The sequence below is a fragment of the Phycodurus eques genome, chromosome 13, assembly GCF_024500275.1.
Source record: "Phycodurus eques isolate BA_2022a chromosome 13, UOR_Pequ_1.1, whole genome shotgun sequence".
NCBI lineage: Eukaryota > Metazoa > Chordata > Actinopteri > Syngnathiformes > Syngnathidae > Phycodurus > Phycodurus eques.
The window spans coordinates 22,452,576-22,472,473 of record NC_084537.1 but is presented as its reverse complement, the minus strand read 5'-3'; the positions used below and the strand labels follow the sequence as shown (position 1 = coordinate 22,472,473).

Sequence of the window (19,898 nt, the reverse complement as noted above, 5' to 3'; positions counted from 1 at the left end):
CAACACTAGCACGATAAAGGTAAGTGCGAAAAAGGATGTGTTGGGGGGAAACAAAGTGCAATAGGTGGGAATTTCCATGGAGCTGAAAAAAGGAAAGCCAGGAAAAACGCTTTTTGGGCTCTAGTGACTAGCGTAAATCCAGTACTACGCTTGGCATAACTCTGCGAGGAGGCGGGCTAGACCCAGTTTTGGTTGTTTCGTGGACTGGCATACTCCGAGGGCATTTTAAAAAATGGCACGTCCACACTGGTGTGGGTGTCACCACAGCCGACTTCAATCACATCCAATCGAAGCGGCTTCTTCCATTCCCTTTAAAAGAAACTCCCCCCCCACACACACACACACACACCGGCGACGATCAGCCGTGGGTTGAGCAAATTGGGAGCGTCGCACTGGGCGCATGATTTTGGGACAGTGATTTCTCCAACGGCAATCCACCGTCATGTCGGGCACCGAACAGAAACATAAGCAGGCAATTTTCGTTTGGGTTAAAAGTTCACGACGATGCTGTGTGAAACCCTTTCATTCCTCCCAGCACCAAACATTTAATTCAGTAGAAACCCAGGGACATGGAATCAACATAACAATAGGTGAAACTGTCAAGGATATGACCACAACCCTCGGGGATTAAAATCAATATTCTGCCCTGGTAACCAAGCATACAGAGCATAGCAACCATTGCAACGACAGGGTACACATGTATAGCAATGCAGTTGCCGTTTATCTACAAAAACCATCACAAGATTCCAAGGAAACCATAAAATGTCATGCTCCCACAAATGAAAATGAAACATCATGCCTTTAATGACACACTGTTGAGGTTTTTAAATCCACTAACGTTGGTGTTTTTAAGAGGTACAATGACTGCGATTTCAGAACCACACTGCACTTTTTTTGTCATCTTTGTTGTATTACCTTACATCAGGAATAGCCAAGATTGTACTATAGCCTAGCTAACCCATTTTGGTTTAGCATCCTGTGGAAAGATTATGAAACTTTAATTCAAAATTCTGCACCAGCGAGTGTGCTTTTTTGTTGCAGATTGCAGCATAAACGTGGTGGACTTTTCAGCAGTAATTGGTTTTCAAGGAGATGGCGGAATGCACCGCTTAATGCAGTGAATAACAAGCAACAGGCCTACATTTTAGGGCACCACTGCGCAGTTTTTGGGGGGGAGATTTAGACTATCAACACAATCATTTAGGGAACTACAATTGTGCTATGTGTTTCCAGAACCAACACAATCTATGCAGCCCATACTTGTGAGAATAAAAAAAAAAAGGTATTTCAAAATTATTAAATACAGTGCAACCTACATAGGTGAATGCCCTCAAATGCCAAGTCAAAAAAAAAAATTTTTGTGATGCCACAACAACAAATATGATGATAACCATAGAACTACAACTGGAACTCATTAATATGGACCAAAGGGTCTTGCTGCTCAGTGCAAAATAAGCAGTTCATAAATTAAATATCAATTACATACAGAAACAAACTGTATCAAGCATTTGCGAATGTGATCTCTCTCTTGCCCACATTCAACACTACAAACGGCAGTGGGCGGGTGGTGAGTTTGGGAACTGGGCCTCGAGTGACCTCATCCACCTCTTAATAACACCATCACATAGCAAAAAAAATAATGTACAAAAACGCTACACATGTATAAATATACGTGGCATTAAAGGAGCGACAGAGGCATTCTCCATATTTGAGGATGAAAGACAAAATTACAAAAGCAAGAAACACAGTTACCTTTATCTTCCAATACATCACTTCTAAACAACTCCAAACCTCTAAAGTCATTGTAGTGTATAAACTACAATATAGCAGTTCACAATCAATATTTATCTGCTAACATGACAAAAACGGCAAAACATTCAAGAAAATATTTGATTCTCACCGGAGACGCAACATTTTTTTTGCTTCTCTCTTTCTTTTCTCCTGTGTAAGCTAGCTCATACATGTTGCTCTGAAAGTGCCCCAAAATCCTTTTCCAGTTTCAAAACAAGCCATAGAGTAATATGTTGATTGGCCTCGCTCCACAAAATCGAGTTTTGTTTCAATAGTGGCCTTGAAAATGAATTTCTAATCATGTCCAAAATCGTCCTCGGCAGTAGTTCAATTCAATTTGCATGCAATTATTCAGCTCAACCAATCAGAGGACTATTTAGCTGATCCAATCAGAGCCAGAGGACGGGGGGGGGGGGGGGGGGGGGGGGGGGAGTACCAACGTGACTCAGCTTCAACGGTGTGTGTTTTGACCTGGTTCGAGGCCTTCGGCAGATTACATTTACATGACGACACAGAAGCTGAAATCTGATTCGACAAAAAAAAAAAAGTTTTAAAAAAAATAATAATAATTCTACAGATGCAGCACTGTATACGACTGGAAACTGAGCAAATCAGCTAAGACATGCTATGAAATCAAGACAAAAGACTGTTGGAAATAAATTAATAGTTACTATCTTGTATATTTTTATATACAGACATGTTTTATTATATGAAATATATTATAATAGATATTATGAATAATTAATAATCTATTTAAGTTGTACTTGTAGGTCAGGTCAGACCTTTTGATTGTGTTTAGGCCAGCAGCGAAGTGTGTCTGAAGGCCTTTGTCGCCACACCGCTGATAAGCAGGTATGCCAAGGCGGACACTGTATGCAAATTAAACACATGGCTTACCTTTAGAAGAGTTGCAGGAAATAAATACACTTCTCATGCCACTATGGACTGCTTAAAGTTGCGTTACGCCATATTACATAATGTCAGGTTTAGTTGCGTTACTCATCCGCACTGTGACTGCCGTTGAATTATTTTTTACATTTTTTTTCCCTCGCCAGGCATCCACAGCAATCACGGACCGCCACGTTTTCCCATTGCATCCTGCCGAGTTGCCTCACGACCATCGTGTTTTGTCAATGGCGGCCTGAAACTGGGCTGCCGGGAACATATTGTTAAATGTAGCCTGAGAACAACGGCATTACTGAACAGCTAGTGTTTGACGTCCACTGTAAATAAAAGATACAGTCTCTTGTCTATTGTCCTTTAACACAAATTGTCTGATGTGTGCAACTTATCACCCGCTTTTCCTTTTGTGGCTCTGAAGGGTGCTTGCTACGGAGCTCCAGATTCTCATTCAGAAAACTTTATTGCTACATAAAATGGATTTCAAATAAACAAAGACCCTGTTAATGCTGCTGAGCTTCCAGACTGCATTAATCACATCAAGCAAAACAGGGGAAATCAATTGTTTTATACAATGCTGTGCTGGTCGTATCAGACTACTTCATTTGAATCAATCTCCCATTGAATGAATTTCTCGCGACACTCACCTTGTATTATGAACACTGGGTTGGAACGACGTGCAAGTAGTTTCTTCTATAGAGTAGTTGACCGAGTAGCCGTCTTCTCTCTCATATCAAACACTTAGTGTACTGGTCCACTTTCCCCTGTTGCCACCTGCTGAGAGACAGATCAAGCCATAAGTCACAAGCAACAATGGCAGTCTCCACTCCCATGATAACTGTGTCAAATTTGCGCATTTCCCCCTCTTTCGTTCAAAGACAAAGATGGCCTGACTGTTGGATGTCTCGAAAAGATTATCCTGAGTGATGATCCTGTTGTGTGGGGTGTGTTAAGATGGATTTTTCCTCCCTGATCTGGTTGGCAAATGATCAGGGCCGACAATCGTAAATGTAAAACCTGTTCAATATTGAGGATTGGAAACCCTCACACGTGTCGTCAACACCGCGCTGGGTCGAGCTGCGGATGCCGAGATTGTGACGTGAAACGGAACGATAGCCAACTTGGAAGTGACCTGAAGCTCTTACAGTTGCCATACACACACACACACACACACACAAAGGTGGTTGTGTTGACTGATTCAATAATGTGTCTCACAAGTCATTTAATCATAATAATAATAATAATAATTAATAGCAGCTACCAGATAAGCTAAGATTTAGCCTAGCTTCTTTTTCTGACCTCTGGCACCATGCTTCATCTTCTGAGCCAGAAGGTGAAGTTCTCGATTTATCGGTCAATTTACTTTGCTAACCTCATCTGTGGTTACGAGCTGTGGGTCGGGACCCAAAAAACAAGATGGCAGATGGGTGTCTGGTGTCTCCAGAATCCCGGTCATCCGGGAGGGGCTCCTAGTAGAGTGGTTGCTCCTCCGCATCGAGAGTAGGCAGATGAGGTGGCTCGGGCATCCGGTTAGGGTGGCACCTTGGACGCCTCCCTACTGAGGTGTTCCGGGCACGTCTCACCGGGAGGAGGCCCCAGGGACGACCAAGTACACGCTGGAGAGACTACGTCTCGCGGCTGGCCTGGGAACGCCTCGGGATCCCCCCACGAAGAGCTGAACGAAGTGGTTGGGGAGAGGGAAGGCAGGGCTTCCCTATTCAAGCTGCTCGACCACGGCTTTAGCGGAAGAAAAATGGATAGATGGCCCCATGCTGCCTCTCAAAGGGCAGTCTTGCAACTGCGAAGAGTCCCGATTGTCAATGGAGATATGGTCGTGTGTGTGGAGTGCTGCGTTGCTCATCTCGAGTATCCTACACCACACACTATAAGAGAAGTAAGAGGCCATTTTTTTCCTCTTCGCGTGTGGGATTTATCACATTAAAAAAAAATGGTTGATACATAAAAATTGGTATGCAATATACTGTATACGTACCTCACTTTAAAGAAGAAGAAAAAAAGCCAGGTTACAACTAGCAGTAGCTTCTCCCAGCTCCATTTGCCTTAAAGCTTCGAAGCTTCTGATTGTTTTAAGTCTAAAAATGTGAATTGTGTGTTTTTTAATGTCAGTTCAGATTTTTTTTTTCGACCCGGGAAAGTTGAAAACACTTTCAAGTTCCTTTCAAGGATCCCAAATTGCCTGAAAGCTGTGGAAAAGATGTCCACGGTAGCTTGCCTCGATCACTCACTGGGAGTAATTGTACCCTTAATAAAATTGCAATCAGCCAGGCCCAGGATGGTGACTAAGTTGGAAAAACTGTGGAATGGATTTCCTTTTGAGAGAAGAGCTGCCTCTTTTGTGGACATTTATAAAAAGCAGTCAAAAGCACATTTTGTTACCAAGGCAATCCAGTAAGATCTGATTGGTTTTATTGTTTGTTTTTTTGGGGGGGGTTTTTTCCATTAACTCTAAGATGATTGTGATTTTGTATTTTAACCATGTCAAGCACTTGATGAGTCCTGAGAAGTACAATATGAATAAAATGCACTTACATCATTCCGCCCTTCCTTCTTTCCTTGATGTAGTTCTCTTTTACTCTGAAAATAACTACAATTTTCTGCAAAATGTGCATCAAACGTCCATCCATCCATCCATCCATCCATTTTCCGAGCCGCTTATCCTCACAAGGGTCACGGGGCATCAAAAGTCATGAACCACAAATTAAATAGGGTTTGGCTGTCAGTACAATTTGAGCAAGACAATTATCAGTTGCATTAAAAAAAAAACATTTTTACCTAGCAGATGGTGCAAAAACAGACTTATCATACACATAAACAGCAAGGGTGGATTTAATTATTAATTACCAATACTAAACACTGACAATACTTACATTTGGTGGGCTTCAAATCTACCAATACAAGTTCCTGAAGGTTAAACATGACATCTTTCTGATATGTAAAAATAAAATCACCAAGACCGATGAATGACCCAAACAAATGTAATGCATGCAAATGAGACGATGTTTATGTTGTCCAATGGGAAACTAAGACAAGTAAATGACTGGTCAAGCTGTTTAGGTCACGTGGAAATTAAATGCAATTCCGCTAACCGCCTCTGGAGGGCAGACTAAATCCACGCACATACACACAGACACGATTACACAAAACTAGACTGGAGTTCATGTAACCAGGAAGCGGTGCAAGTTCGCCACTTAGTGGAAAAAAATACTTCGTGCAAGCATTGTTCCTTATTCAAATCGATCAAAACATGTCGAAGATTTGCAGGCGCGGAAGGATAGAGAATTTGACATAATTCCAGATTGAGTGTCCAGTTTGTGTCATTTGTGACGTCCACCAAATATGGAAGTGCAAGCAGGTGAGCTTCATTAGGCCACTAATTGCTGCACGCACTATAAATTGGAACCGTGACAAAAGACAACAGGCGGGTCTTTCCTGAAAACATTGTGGTAAACATTTGTTCAACAACAACAACAACAACAACAATGTCGAATGACGTTTCAAAGAAGAAGGGCAAGAGTTCCGGTGAGAAAAAGTCGAAGAAAAGAGTCAAACGTAAAGAGACGTACGCCATGTACATCTATAAAGTTTTGAAACAGGTGGGCGACAGCTTCGGCCTTCTTTCTTCCTTTCTTTCACCACCAAAGCTGTATTAATGCTAATGTAATGAAAAGTCCCACGGGTGGGCATTGTTGTCTGATTTTTGTCATTTCCAACTTCAGCTCTTAATTAATAATACGCCGTTATTGTCAAATTGTTCCTTGGCCCCCCTTGGCCAATTGAAACCCATGAAAAGTACATGTTTAAATTATTGGCTATTTACTGGATTGAACAATTACAATTTCATTCAAATGAGTTTTATTCTCGACTCGAAATTTTAGTTTGCTTTCCACCAAATAATTTTATTTATTTTTTTTAAATCTTAGTTTTTGAGCGAGGCCTTTCATGAATTATTACAATGGTTCTCAAACTTTTTACAACTGCAAACACAATTCGGACTGACATTACAATACAGCAGTGTAGTAGGTCTAAGTGTTCATCAAAAAAATCGACTCAATTGTATTGCACAAAAGTTTCATACAATTTGTACGTAAATGTTTAAAAACAAATGCGTCAAGATTAAAGATGTATTGAACTAAAACGTTAAATATAAATGCGCCTCTTCTGAGTTGCCTGAGGGTTAAAGAGAGAGTAACCAATTTCCTTTTCAGGTTCATCCGGACACTGGCATCTCCAGCCGGGCCATGAGCATCATGAACTCTTTCGTCAACGACCTGTTCGAGAGGATCGCCACCGAAGCGTCGCGCTTGGCGCAGTACAACAAGCGCGCCACCATCACCAGCCGCGAGGTGCAGACCGCCGTCAGGCTGCTGCTGCCCGGCGAGCTGGCCAAGCACGCGGTGTCCGAGGGCACCAAAGCGGTCACCAAGTACACCAGTTGCAAGTGACGACGCGGTCGTGTTGCCACCTACCAATAAATTGAATCTGGCCTGTATCTAAGTAATGGTGTCGTCTTTGGCTCCCTAGCACAGCTATGCGATCGCCACTAGATGATGATTTATGCCAGGACGGTAACGGTTGCAAAGGCTTTTCAAATGAGTCAAAAATGCCGTACACGTTGAAATGGATTTAAATTTTAAAAAAAAAAAAACCTTACCAAAGATCAATCATTTGCACACACAGGACAAAAGGAGACTATCTGAGTTTATCAGTCTAGCAAAAAAATTTACAAGAAGGAGTTGAACATCTCGAGACAAATCAAGGGTAAACAGGGAAAGGGGGTGTTCTATTTGGACATTGCTATCCTTGGAAAACCAACAAAGACCTCACCATTCTCGCTGTGTCATCAGGTACATTTATCATATCTTTAATTACTTGTGCATTCCCAATAAATCTAACTGGTAACATTTTGCGTTTGGCAGTACTCTATGAATAAGTGTGTGTGTGTGTGTGTGTGTGTTTGTGTATACATATAAAATATTTAGTATTGTCATTCACTTCTGTGCATGTTTGTCAACTGGAATCCAACAGTTTCCCACACGTAGGTGTAGAAGTGATTCTCGCCCAGCTTCTGTAAAATTCAGCTTTGTAGACCACTGCAGTGACTAGCAGATGCCTGTAGATGGCGTCATTGCTTTGGATTTGAGAGCCGCACGGCTTTTAAATTGAAGCTAAAGACCAGCGGATGCATCTTGGCTTGTAATGTCAAAGATGAGTGTATACGCTTTCATTTGGCAGGTTTTGGTGCTTTTATTGTCACAGAACACTGTTTTGTGGGTCTTGAGAGATGAATATAAAAACGGCTGGCAAAATGGGGAAATCTGCTTTAAAAATGGCTGGCAGCGAATGAGTTAAATGGATGAGTCCATGCAGCTCTGTAATCAGAATCAGAATCAGAATCATCTTTATTTGCCAAGTATGTCCGAAACACAAGGAATTTGTCTCCGGTAGTTGGAGCCGCTCTAGTACAACAGACAGTCAATTTACAGAACACTTTGGGGACATAAAGACATTGACAAAAAACAATTGTGCAAAAAGATGCAGAGTCCTCTAGCACTTAGAGCAGTTCGAACGACTAATATTGCAATAGTCCGGTGCAATGGCCATTGTGCAAAGGGCGCTGAGACTTCAAGGAGTGTATGCGGTTTAAGGTGACGAGTAGTGCGATCATCTGGGACAATGTTGGTTGTGCAAATGTTACAGATACTCCTCAATCAGTGGGGGCTGCTCCTTTTGGGTTATAATAGCAGTGGTTTGAAGGGTTACAATAACTGTAATATCGTTGCTAATTTCCGTTAGCCCATCTATGGCATTTCACATTGTCAGCATTAATCTAGTGGGCCTGTGTTTGACGCAATAATGAGGTTTGATCAAACGTTTTGGTGTTTAAACTGCTAATTAATTATCAATATAAACTTAACGACTACATAATTATACGTTAATTCTCTTTGTTTTAAGTGACAGGTTTACAGTCAACTTTAACTGGGAGTTGTCGAGTATAGTGGATTTGACTTTTCTTCTAAAGCTGCTGTCACTCCGCACTTGCCGCACTGTACGCTAAAGTCTACCGCAGCAACCTTGTCCGACTTTCGTTCTTTTCACATACAAGTACCGTGTACATTTTTAGGTTACTAATAAACAGCTTGATAAAAGCACACCTCGTTTTGGAAAATTGTTCGCTATCTTCTGAACTGCGCTGAAGTACCGCTACTGAAAACGTGCAGTATCGTTTCGTTTTTCTGAGGCAAGTTACTATATCTCGGTACTTTTCAAGTACTGGTATACCGTGCTTACACCACACACGATCAGAGAGCACACAGATTTTTCTACACGCCATGTGGCTTCAGTCAAGTGTTGTTAATCGGTTAAGAAAACGATATGTATGTACAGCACCGTGTACACCACTTAACCATGCTTTCTATGTTAATTTGGACGACATCGTCAACTTGATTACAGGGTAATGACATCAGCAGTTTCTGGAGTCCAATTTGCGTCTCATGTCGTGAAGGATAACGACACGTGAAGTTGTGCAATGTGCATGACATCTGTACTAGCCGTTCCCAAATTTAATGTGGTGAAAAAATGGGTTAAAGGTCTTTTCAATTGGGTCGCCACTTGTCAGAGTGAATTGCTGAGTGGATTACTTGATCATCCAGCAGGCATATTTGCATTCATTATCATTAGTTTATGTGCAATATATGTTGATATTGTGGCTACTTTTTTGTTTAGTTTTTTTTTTTTAGCTGAAAAAGTTTGGAAAACCCTGATCTACGTACAGTATACTATTTGTATCGGTGATATACCATTTAAACATGTTACTCAGTATTCTTGAAAACAGTGTCTGAGGGTCATATATAATATTTGATGCCAGCAACTTTGTTCATGATTATAACGGAAATGAAATTTTTATATTTCACACAGTCCCTCGACTTCCCAAGATTGCGCCCACGCGTAGTGGTAGTCAATACGCTAGCTGTCTCCGTTAAGCACGCTGCTATGGAACCTATTGTGGATGGGTGCATTAGTGACTGATGCACAGCCTGGGCTGGCTTGCCTTGTTTTTGTGTTGCGAGCACATCATCAGAAAATGTTCCACTTGGCAGGGAAGGAAGCACGTATTAACCGCTAGCACAATGAAATGAGGTTGTGATCGATGGTTAAAGTTATCCGAGACTATTAACGCTGAAATATGAACCTCCCTATTGTCACCATGAAGCAGAGAGCTATTTGCATGTTGATCAGTGCATCGAGAGACAATTGGAATCTGCGTTACGTTGTGTGGACTGGGACCCAACGCTCAAACAATATAGAAATGTAATTACACAAGCACAGAGTAGTTCGGAGCTGCGGTTTAATTTAATGCTCTATAAATTCATTTAGGTTCTCCAGCAACATCTCAAGCATCCTAAAGAGACATGGGGGAGATTTACATTCAGCCTTGATGACTGCTTTTATGGAACTATGCGTCCATAGAAACCATTATTGATAGACTATCAAAAGGCAATTTAATGACAATAAATTAATTGAGCCTCTTATTATTTTAGAGAATACGGAACCACGATGGGCGAGCACAATCCATTCCAGGGTGTTTGTTGGCCTAGAACCTGTTCAAATTTCAATATTCCCAAAAGAAATAATGGGAATTAATCAGATCAAAAGTCAAACTGTCACCATCCTAAAACTTTATTTAGGCCCACGACAGAAGCTTACGAAAAGGTGAGATGGGATTTCTTCATTAACATTCTCAAATCATTCTAGTATAAAAGTAAAATAACCACAGACATATTTACAAACAAAACACTATACACTCTCTTAACTTCTTTAACAAGTTTGATGTTATTTTTAACATCAAACTTGATATTTTTAACCTTTATTTATCCAAGTCAGGCAATTGAGAAGAGATTCTCCTTTGCAATGTCACCCTAGCAGCAGAAAGCACAGTAAAACTAACCAAAATAAAAGCAAATACAAAGACAACAGAGTGTGCAATGTTGCACAATACATTGTGGCTAATGCTATCAGCTAATGTTAGCAGCTCCAGTTAACTGAATAATTTGAGGTTGTGATTCAAGTTGAACTAGCTAGCTGGCTGGCCGGCTAACGTCAAGCTCTGGTTAACAATACGCTTTTCCGTTTCGGTCCTTCATACTTAGTTTCGCTCTATTGTTGTTATTATCTTTCACTCCTTACTATAATATGTGTTTGGGTGTGAGCCTGCTTTCTACTTTTCATACGTTGCTTTGCAAATTTTTCACTTGACCCCCTTTAAGGAGGCTAGCGATGAAACGGTTTACAATTGACTGAAAAACCGTAATCATTTTTTTTTTGCTACTGTTTTGTATTGTCATCATTGTTCGTGCCGTCATTTTGTGTCTTTTGAGAGTGAACGGCTTTGTCGTTGGCTCCTCTTTGTTTGCTCTGATGCGACGTGTTAGTGTTAGCCGTATAGCATGGGCAGCTAACAAGATGAAGGTATGCGTTATTGATAAGCTTCCACTTTGCTCTAAATTCATTACGGTGGCGTTACTACAAGTAGCGTGTAAACAGATTAGACCGTTGACGGATACATCTTCGGTTTGTCCTGTTGGCGTCTTCTTTTCACCGTCGTGTTTTTGAAGTGCACTCGGATATTTGCTGATCTGTTGTCGCCTGTTAATTAATTATTAAACTTATCAACAAATGCCAGTTTTCTTTTTCCAACAAACGTTGCTCATACAATAAAACCTGACAAACATATGCTATGAAAACCTACAGTTTCTCCAGCAATTTTGCCTAAAATTAGCAACGAATTAAACTGCAAAGCCATGACCATTTGATATTGCCCTAATTACATTTCATCACGCTCACAGTATATTAAATGACTCCACAGTGTGGCAGGAGGGCTGCATTTAAATCTCTCTGTGTATGTGTGCCACAGTACTCCAAACAGCATTAAGAGGCACATAATCAGAGGGAACTAATTGCCAATGATTGCATAAATGAAGTGGCTCGCTTTCATCAGGACTAATGTTCGGCCTCTCATCGCCTTGGGCGAGGAAGGCGCTTGACCAGAAAGCAGAAAACCTATGAAGCTATACTACTTGTGGCGGGTAATGTAAAGAAACCAAATATGTCCACAGAGGGAGGGAGGGGGGGCATGTTATTGATGTTTTTCTTTTTTTGTTGTTGTCATCAGAGTTGCTTCGACTTCACGCACACACGAAAAAAACACCAAGGCCAACCATTTGAGAAATGAATCTATTGAAGTCACCGTCTTTTCCCCCCCATTAGTAAGTGTTTAGTTCAGCGTTTTAAATAATTGTGTTACAAGGAATGATATTTAAAATACATTTGGGAGCCAATGAGGCGGGAAAGTGCCTACATGTTTTGCTGATGACACCCGGGCCATTTGGAAGACATCAAAGTAGAGAGGAGGTAGCCCCAATGCATATTATAAACTCATTATGTGTATCATTTAAAAGGACGTACTCCAGCCACAGAAAACAATATTCCTAGTCTCGGGTAATGTGTGTTCTCAAACTTGAAACTCGCACTCGTCTTCAGTTTAATGTGGCATCCATTACCGAACTGTAACATAAAATAAATGACTTTGATTTCAAAAGCAGGAAGTGTCGTTGAGCTATAGATGGGACGCAGCTAGCTTGTCGTCTGTGTTTGCAAAAGGTTATAGTCAAAAGTCGAACTTCCAAACTAAATTTCCCATTGAGATCAATTACAAACCAGAGACCAAACTGTCATCACTATCATAAAATCTGTATTATCAGAAAGGCAGTGTTTTAAATAATATTTTAAAATTGTTAAGTGTAAGCAGAGGTTACCTTTATGGTCATGACCAGGAAGGGGTTATTCATGCAAATATTTACTGTAATTATGATTTTTACTACAGCGGTAGGTAGCATAGGTTATGACCTGTGTATAAATTCAGGTTACATCGCCACCATAGAAAGCAAGGCAAGGTAAATGTATTCATACAGCGCATTTCATACAAAAAGTAACCAGTGGCGTGCAAAGTGAAAGGCGGACGGTGCGGTGCGGTGCGGTGCACTTTTAGGGGGATCAACAGGCATCCCTTAATACATTTTTCCAGGTAAGCATTCCTGTTCTTCTTAGAGTTATATCCTGAAACCTGATGCTTGCTAAACTGAGGTCTAGTAAGGAATGTTGCCAGCTTGCACAGTCCTAACATTTTTGACTGGAATTTCCCCTCTGCAATCAATAAAGGATAATCAAAGAATTGTCTTATTTTTACAGTTTAACATTGAAGACATAGTTTTACAGAAACTTTAGGTTGAAAGCAATTTTAAGAGTTGAGGTTAGAAGGTAAAACGCTTGTCAGATTTATTTCTCGGTTTCTCCAACAATCGTGGGCAAATTAATGATAAAAATGGCGTCGTTTTGTTGGTGCCAGCCTTGCAGTTCATACATTCGAATCCACTCTGATCTTGGCTAGGATATCGCCACAATGTTGAGAAAATGCTGGCCCATCATTCAAAAGAGATATTAGCCGGGTGCCTGGTGAGCAGGCTGTAAAAGGCTTAATTATGCACCGTCCCTTCTCCATCAGAACACTTCACGTGGGGCAGACGCACAGCGGTGGCTAGTCATTCAGCCTAATGCGCCGATGCAGGGAGTCGTGTGGATACATAAAAGCCATTAAGACTCGTCAAAGAGGAGGAAAAAGACGGAGTAGCTTAACAATATTTTACAAACAAACATGCTGTAAAGGAGCAGTTGTCTCCATCTAACATGGAGTGCAGACACGCTGACAATCGGGCCGAATTTGAGCATTTTTCCAGTCTACCGATGAAAGTCATCAAAGGCCTGATTTATGACGTCTCTTGACTATTTTGAGCGATGATCTTGTGACGTGGATCCTCATGTGAGGACTCTTTATGTGCGGTCATAAGAGTTTGGCCGAGCCTGATAGGAAGCAACCTGAACCCTTTGTTGTTCCTGGAAAACAAATATAGAGGAGCAACTGGTCGTGTTGCATGTCTCACAAATCATTCACCGCTATAAAAAATGATGAAAAGAGTTTGCAACCACAATGTAGTTTACCAGATAAGCTAACCGAGCCAAGCTTCTTCTAGCTTTTGTCCCTTGTATTTTCTGGCAGTCTTCACTTCCTGAGGCACTTTGTTGACTCTCACGGGAAAGGTTTGATACGACAACACATCTGGTTTGGGAAAGGAGACTGTCGCTGGAGATACAGGTTATGTGTGTGGTGTGCTGTTCTGTGCTGATGATCTAGTCGAGAGTACATTATACAGTATACACCATGGTCCATATTATCCCATGTGCGCATGGCTGTGAAGGTACTCCCGTCCACTTAAGTCTATCATTTAAAAGCATCATCTTCTGTCAAAATTAACAACATGAGCAGTTCAAAAGTTGAGTTTGATAAATACAGTACATAGTCTAAGCAAGTTGTTGTGTTAGCATAGCCTTGGCGTTATGGTTGTATGTCAAAAAGATCTATTTAGTGTTTGTGCAAACGGCAGATCAAGATGACCATGTTTTGTTTACCGCGTGGACTTCAGAGTAAAATTCACTTCATACCAGTAGCGAGAGTTCAGGAGCAGAAAGCCGATTGTACCTTAATGCTACTTTAACAACTGTCATTATCTTGTTTACTTACTAACTCTATCACAACCCCTACCTGCTATTATTTTGTTTCTGATATGGCCTTTGACTGAATCTTTTTTGTTGTTGTTGTTTTTCCTCAGTCGTCAAGATGGCAGCCGGCCAGCAAAGCTTCCTAGCTGTGTCTGCTGCGGCCAAAGGCCTGAGGACCTACACGTGAGATCAAAATAGCGTCACGTGTCAGTCTGCAGGGAGGGCTTCGTACCAAATATCAAAACAACCAGCGCTGAGCAGCAGCTAACCACACCGATTGACATTGTCCAACGTTAGAGACTTTGCTTTCTCTTTGACTCGACCTCAGACACTGTATTCAGCTACTGTCCTCCTTTGCGAGGCGAAGCTGTTTCAGCATGTCACGAGGCAGCTTCGTCTTCACGTCCACCGCTTTGCGCTCTCTCCAACTGGACGAGGACATGCTGGAGCGACACAAGTACAATCAGCGCTTGGCCTCCCATCATCCGTTGAGCTACGCGCTGAAGAAGGAGGCCTGGGACAGGACGCCATTGAGCTCCAACGCCGCGACGAAGCCAGCTGTGTGCCGAGACGTGGTTATCCAAAACGCGCTGTACACAGGCAACCTGGAGGCCGTGCGGCGCCTCTTTCCTCGAGGATCCACCGCCAGCCTCATCATCGAGCCGCAGGGCGGAGAGATGCGCTGGGTCGCCCGGGGGGAGGGTAAGAGACGACATCAGTCATCATTAGGATTTCGTTTCGGAATTTGGCACGTGGTAGGTGGTAGCCTAATTTACGAGGATTGTGTTTTCAAGAGACCCGCATTCATGTTTGTTACAATAGACTGCGAACGTCTGCAAATCATGAGCTGCATGCCCACCTGCAACTCAACATGATGTGGTGTTTAAACACAGGAGTGCATTATTTTTAGAAGCGTATCATGAGACAATCACTCACTAATAGTCCTAAATGTATTATCATACCCTATATCCCTGACAGTTTCCAGGTCAGGTCAAGAATTGCCGTTTTAGAGTGGTTATATCCTTTGACTGGTAGGTGCTTACGTGCTATACTGAAGATTGGCTCGAATCTGCTCTGGCATGGTTCACTGGGTCATATCACATGACGACCTGAAATAGCCTCCGCGCAAACAACACACGTGACCGAGTTTATCCTCCGGGACAAGTACTCGTCCTGAACTAGTTAGGCACAGCAATGGCCTACGTAGCACCTAAGGTGAAATGGCACAAGCCAAAGACGTTCCGCAACGACGTGATCGCCACAGCCAAGGCCACAGGTTGCGTGTTGCAGTTTTGGAACTCTCTGCTCGTGGGCGACGAGCTGACGCTGGTCAGCATAATGGATGATGACGAATACGTCTACCTGATTGACGCCACTTACGACACCAGCAACATAGACGAGTGGACGAACTTCAGATTTAACTACACAAGCTTGAGTAGGTTTTTCAAACAGTTTTGAGCACTGCCAGTGGAAATAATTACAGTACTTGTGTGCTTTTTATAAGTGGTTGAACTATGAATCTGACTGTCATTCTTTGTTTCGGCAGGACTTTGGTCGCTGACGTACGAGCAGGAGCTGACAACGCCGCTTCACATCACGGCTGGACGAGGCTTCACCGAGTGTCTGAAACTCCTGCTGCAACGCGGAGCCAGCGTCGACCTGGCGCCAGGTGGCATCACCGCCTTGCACGGGTCCTGCGTGCACTGCGAGCCAGAGTGCGCCAAAATGCTGCTGGTCCACGGTGCCAACGCCAATGCGGTCTCGGAGGACGGCCGGATGCCTTTGCACTTATGCTCCAACCCGGAGTCCATCGAGTGAGTATTATATAGCAAAGCCATAAATATATTACTGGCAAATTCGAAATGAAACGATGTGATGATTCAAACTCGTCAAGTAGTGACCAGAATTATCATGTTTGTGATATGATATTGCCAAACAATTTGTCATTGTTGTTTTCATTTTCATTTTTTTCATAACTTACAGTACAACATTTAACCAATTATTTAAAGTGATAAATGAATTTAGAAAAATCCAAAAATAGACTTTAATCACCCAATTTTGGAGAAACAAATATTATACAACAAATATTGAAAGATTTGATGATGTACAGAATATAAACAACCAATTTTAATTTGAATATAAAAATATACAATCGGCAACACTAAGCACATTTTACAAATAAATAGAAAATGGAGCAAAAGTGCTGGAAAGAAGATGCTACCGCGACAGTTAAGAGATCTCTTTACATTATATTACCTCACAGTTATGATATGCCAGCGAGGTGAAAGCATGTCAATAACAACTACCGGTATCTTTCATCGTGCTAGCTCCCAATGCTATCGCTAATAACACGCTGCATCACAGGATACAAAGAGGAGCCAATGAAAGCAGCTGTTTACTCTCACAGAAGCTAGTAACAATTATTTTAGAAAACGTGTGTTGAACATTTGATCACGATTATTCTGTAAACCATTTCGTCGCCATCGCAAATATAACTTTCTGATCCTCTGAACCTCCGTCTGCAGCTGTGCAAAGTATCTCCTTCAGTATGGCGCAGCCATCAACGGACGCACCGTGGATGAAGACGACACTCCCTTGCATGTGGCAGCAAGGAACGGTCTCGCCGATCACGTCGAGCTCTACCTGCGCTACGGAGCCGCCGTGGACAAAAAGAACGACGAAGGCCTCACGCCCCTGAACGCCGCCTGCGCCCAGCCGCAAGAACCGCAGGACCTCCGGCGCTACTTCGACTTGTGCCGGATGCTGATGAAGGCGGGGGCCGACATCCGCACCACGGACCAGGACAAACACACGCCGCTGCACATGGCGTGTAAGAATGTCAACGCAGACTTGGTGGAGCTGCTGTTGGCCAACGGGTCCGGCGTTAACGACATGGACTACGGCGGCGAAGCCCCCATGCATAACATCCTGAAGGTGGTGTGCTACAAGCTGGCCCATGGTCCCGAGAGGGTCGTCCGTGCCCTGCTCAACCACGGCTCCATCCGGGTGTGGCCTGGAGCATTGCCCAAGGTAGGAAAACTCCACTCAAACGGTTTGTGTTTCAGTTTAGCACACATTTTTATTGTGTTTTCGTTGTAAACAGTCCCAAAATATGCGACCTGAACCGTCCCACTTGTCAGTACCGGGGGTTCTCGGTTTTAGGACAGATGATGTAATCCAAATTTGGATCTAAGTGGTGTGTTACTAACCTACGATAATGCAGTATTAAAGTCATAATATCAGTCAATATTTTTTATGACAAACACTTCTATGCCATGAATACGAAACAATCGAATAAGAAACAGTAAGTGTAGTAAGTGAGTAAGCCTTCTTGACCGTGTATTGTTACGCCGCTGCGCAAGATCGTTCATTCCGCACCGTTCGTAACCTCGAAATGTCGTACGTCGGTACTGTTGTAAAGTAGGATCCTCTGTACGGCTTTTGTTGGGCAGCCGGTCGCAATGGTACACTTTGGTATGTTCGTGGAGGGAGGAGCTTCACACACTGCTGTCCGTTGATTGGCCGACAGGAAATCTAAGGACTGTCGTTACTCTGCGCTGTTTTTATTTTTTTTGTTGAATTATTCGGACAGTCTCTCTAGTATACGATGATGTCATGCTGTTTCCGTAGCAAACTTCACCAGGTTTATCCACCCAAACCGTACGATGGCGAACCGAACTGCGCCGCTTGCTGGTATTTGTTGGCCCATTTACACACAAAAGTTCCGTTTTTGATTTCTTTGTGGAGTTTTGGGACATAGGCCAAGAATAACCAATTGTTGTTCCACATTTTTTATTTAAACGAAGGGCTTTTTCTACATTTCCACAAATAGCGCAGTACATAAAGAAGACCTCTTCATACTAAAGGAAATGTTTTTTTTTAACTAATCCAATATGGTGCTGATCCAAATGTAGGTTGTTAGGATATTCCCATTCTAGTTTTGAAATGGTTTTGGAGTCCATGATTATCCAATTGCTAATTAACCATCAAGGTGTCTAATTATTGCATCATTGTTGCGCGCTGCACTTTGAACACCTTGACTTAGTCTCATTTCCAAGGCCTCTCAACTTCTCAATCCTTTCCTGACACAACACGCAAGCGTTGCGCTCGCTGCGGGAAGCACACCCACGACTACGAGTGCACCCACGTGCACCAAACGAAACGCCTGCTTCCTAATTAGGCAAGTGTTAATAGGAGATTAATTAGCACTAATTGCATAATTTCCAGTTAAACCCCCTGAGGGAGCCCCAATCTGTTCATTTCACAAGTGTTTAATTACTTGATTTCTTTTTGAATCTATGGCGCTTGCTCACCAACTCGAGATAATGGCTATAGTTTGAATCCTGTTGCGTTTTTGCATGTTGTGATGTTCATTTTCAGGTTCTGAGGCACTGCTCTCAATCTCCACGCACCATCGAAGTCCTGCTCAACGCCTACAGTCACCTCAAAGTCACCGACACCTGGGTCGAGTCTGTACCCCCCGAGGTCTTTCAGGCAAGTTTACCAGTGGGTGCAAACCGTTGCTTTGTACAAAATATTGGACTTTGGCGGGGTACACAAATATCGATTCATAACATGATAATTGATTTTTTTAATTTTTGAGACCCCACACGATGACAAAACATAAATGTGTGTCTGTGTGTGTTTGCTTCTACTTCAAGCACCAAATTTGCTGGCTGCCATTTCATATATACAACACGCTTAAAGCTACAGTATGTAACTTTTTCTAATAATGCTTAATACTTTTTCTTAACAAAAAAAGTTGTGGATCATAGCTTTAATTTACAGCAAAGAGGGAAACTTTAGCTCATTTCTTGCATGTCTTCTCAACCAGGAGCACAAGGAGTTCTACGAGTCCGTCTTCTCCCTGGCGCGGACTCCTCGTTCCCTGCAACACTTGTCACGCTGTAAATTGAGGGTTTTCCTGGAAGGTCGACTCAACAAGGTGGTCCCGGGACTACACCTGCCCACCTTTATCAAGAACTACTTGCTCCTGGATTACAGAGGTTATGTCCACTAAGCACCTTGAAGCACTGATAGTCCTGATGAAGAGTTTGCTGCTGCTAGAAATCAATATTGCTGGTTTGTTGGCCTTGACTTCAAGCTTTTAGCACATTACATTTTGTACCACCAGAGGGCACTAGAGACTTGATGTGATGAAGTATTGCCAGCGCACTGCCATGTTTCCATTTTAATCTCACTCCTATAATAATTATGTTTTACCTAAGTACTTGAGAGTAAACTGAATTTCTAGTTTGTTTGTTTTTTACCTGTAAATTATCTCATTTTGATGTAAATGTCCACTGTATGGCATCTCAATTTGCCAAATTCCCAGACTATCACTGTAAGCTTTCATATCTTTAATAAACTTAAAATAGGGACAAATACAGTTTCGTTTCGTTTCGCTTTTACTTCACGTTTTTACCTGATTTGGGATGTTTTCCGAGCACAATAAATAACGAATGGAGATTGTACAAGAGTTTATTACGTTCAGTAGTTCCATTCAAAAAGTGAAACTCATTAATTTAACACATCGGAAAGTTATTTTCACGAGGCCAATTTATAACTAATGTATA

At 42.2% G+C, this 19,898-nt stretch overlaps 2 protein-coding genes across 3 annotated transcripts; both read left to right on the top strand.

Moving 5' to 3' along the window:
* The first annotated feature begins 6,191 nt into the window (after window positions 1-6,191).
* zgc:92591 (uncharacterized protein LOC436997 homolog) lies at window positions 6,192-7,154 on the top strand. The gene is made up of 2 exons (XM_061693229.1): window positions 6,192-6,305; window positions 6,918-7,154. The coding sequence occupies exons 1-2, from the start codon at window positions 6,192-6,194 to the stop codon at window positions 7,152-7,154; spliced, it is 351 nt and encodes a 116-aa protein (XP_061549213.1).
* A 7,455-nt stretch (window positions 7,155-14,609) lies between these two features.
* Window positions 14,610-19,698, top strand: asb10 (ankyrin repeat and SOCS box containing 10). 2 transcript variants are annotated; one of them, XM_061693207.1, is made up of 5 exons: window positions 14,610-15,024; window positions 15,869-16,136; window positions 16,848-17,352; window positions 18,703-18,816; window positions 19,157-19,698. In XM_061693207.1, the coding sequence occupies exons 1-5, from the start codon at window positions 14,700-14,702 to the stop codon at window positions 19,340-19,342; spliced, it is 1,398 nt and encodes a 465-aa protein (XP_061549191.1). In that variant the 5' UTR covers window positions 14,610-14,699; the 3' UTR covers window positions 19,343-19,698. The 2 variants fall into 2 exon arrangements, with proteins under 2 accessions (XP_061549191.1, XP_061549192.1); XM_061693208.1 differs by lacking the exon at window positions 14,610-15,024 and adding an exon at window positions 15,481-15,757.
* The last annotated feature ends 200 nt before the right edge of the window (window positions 19,699-19,898 follow it).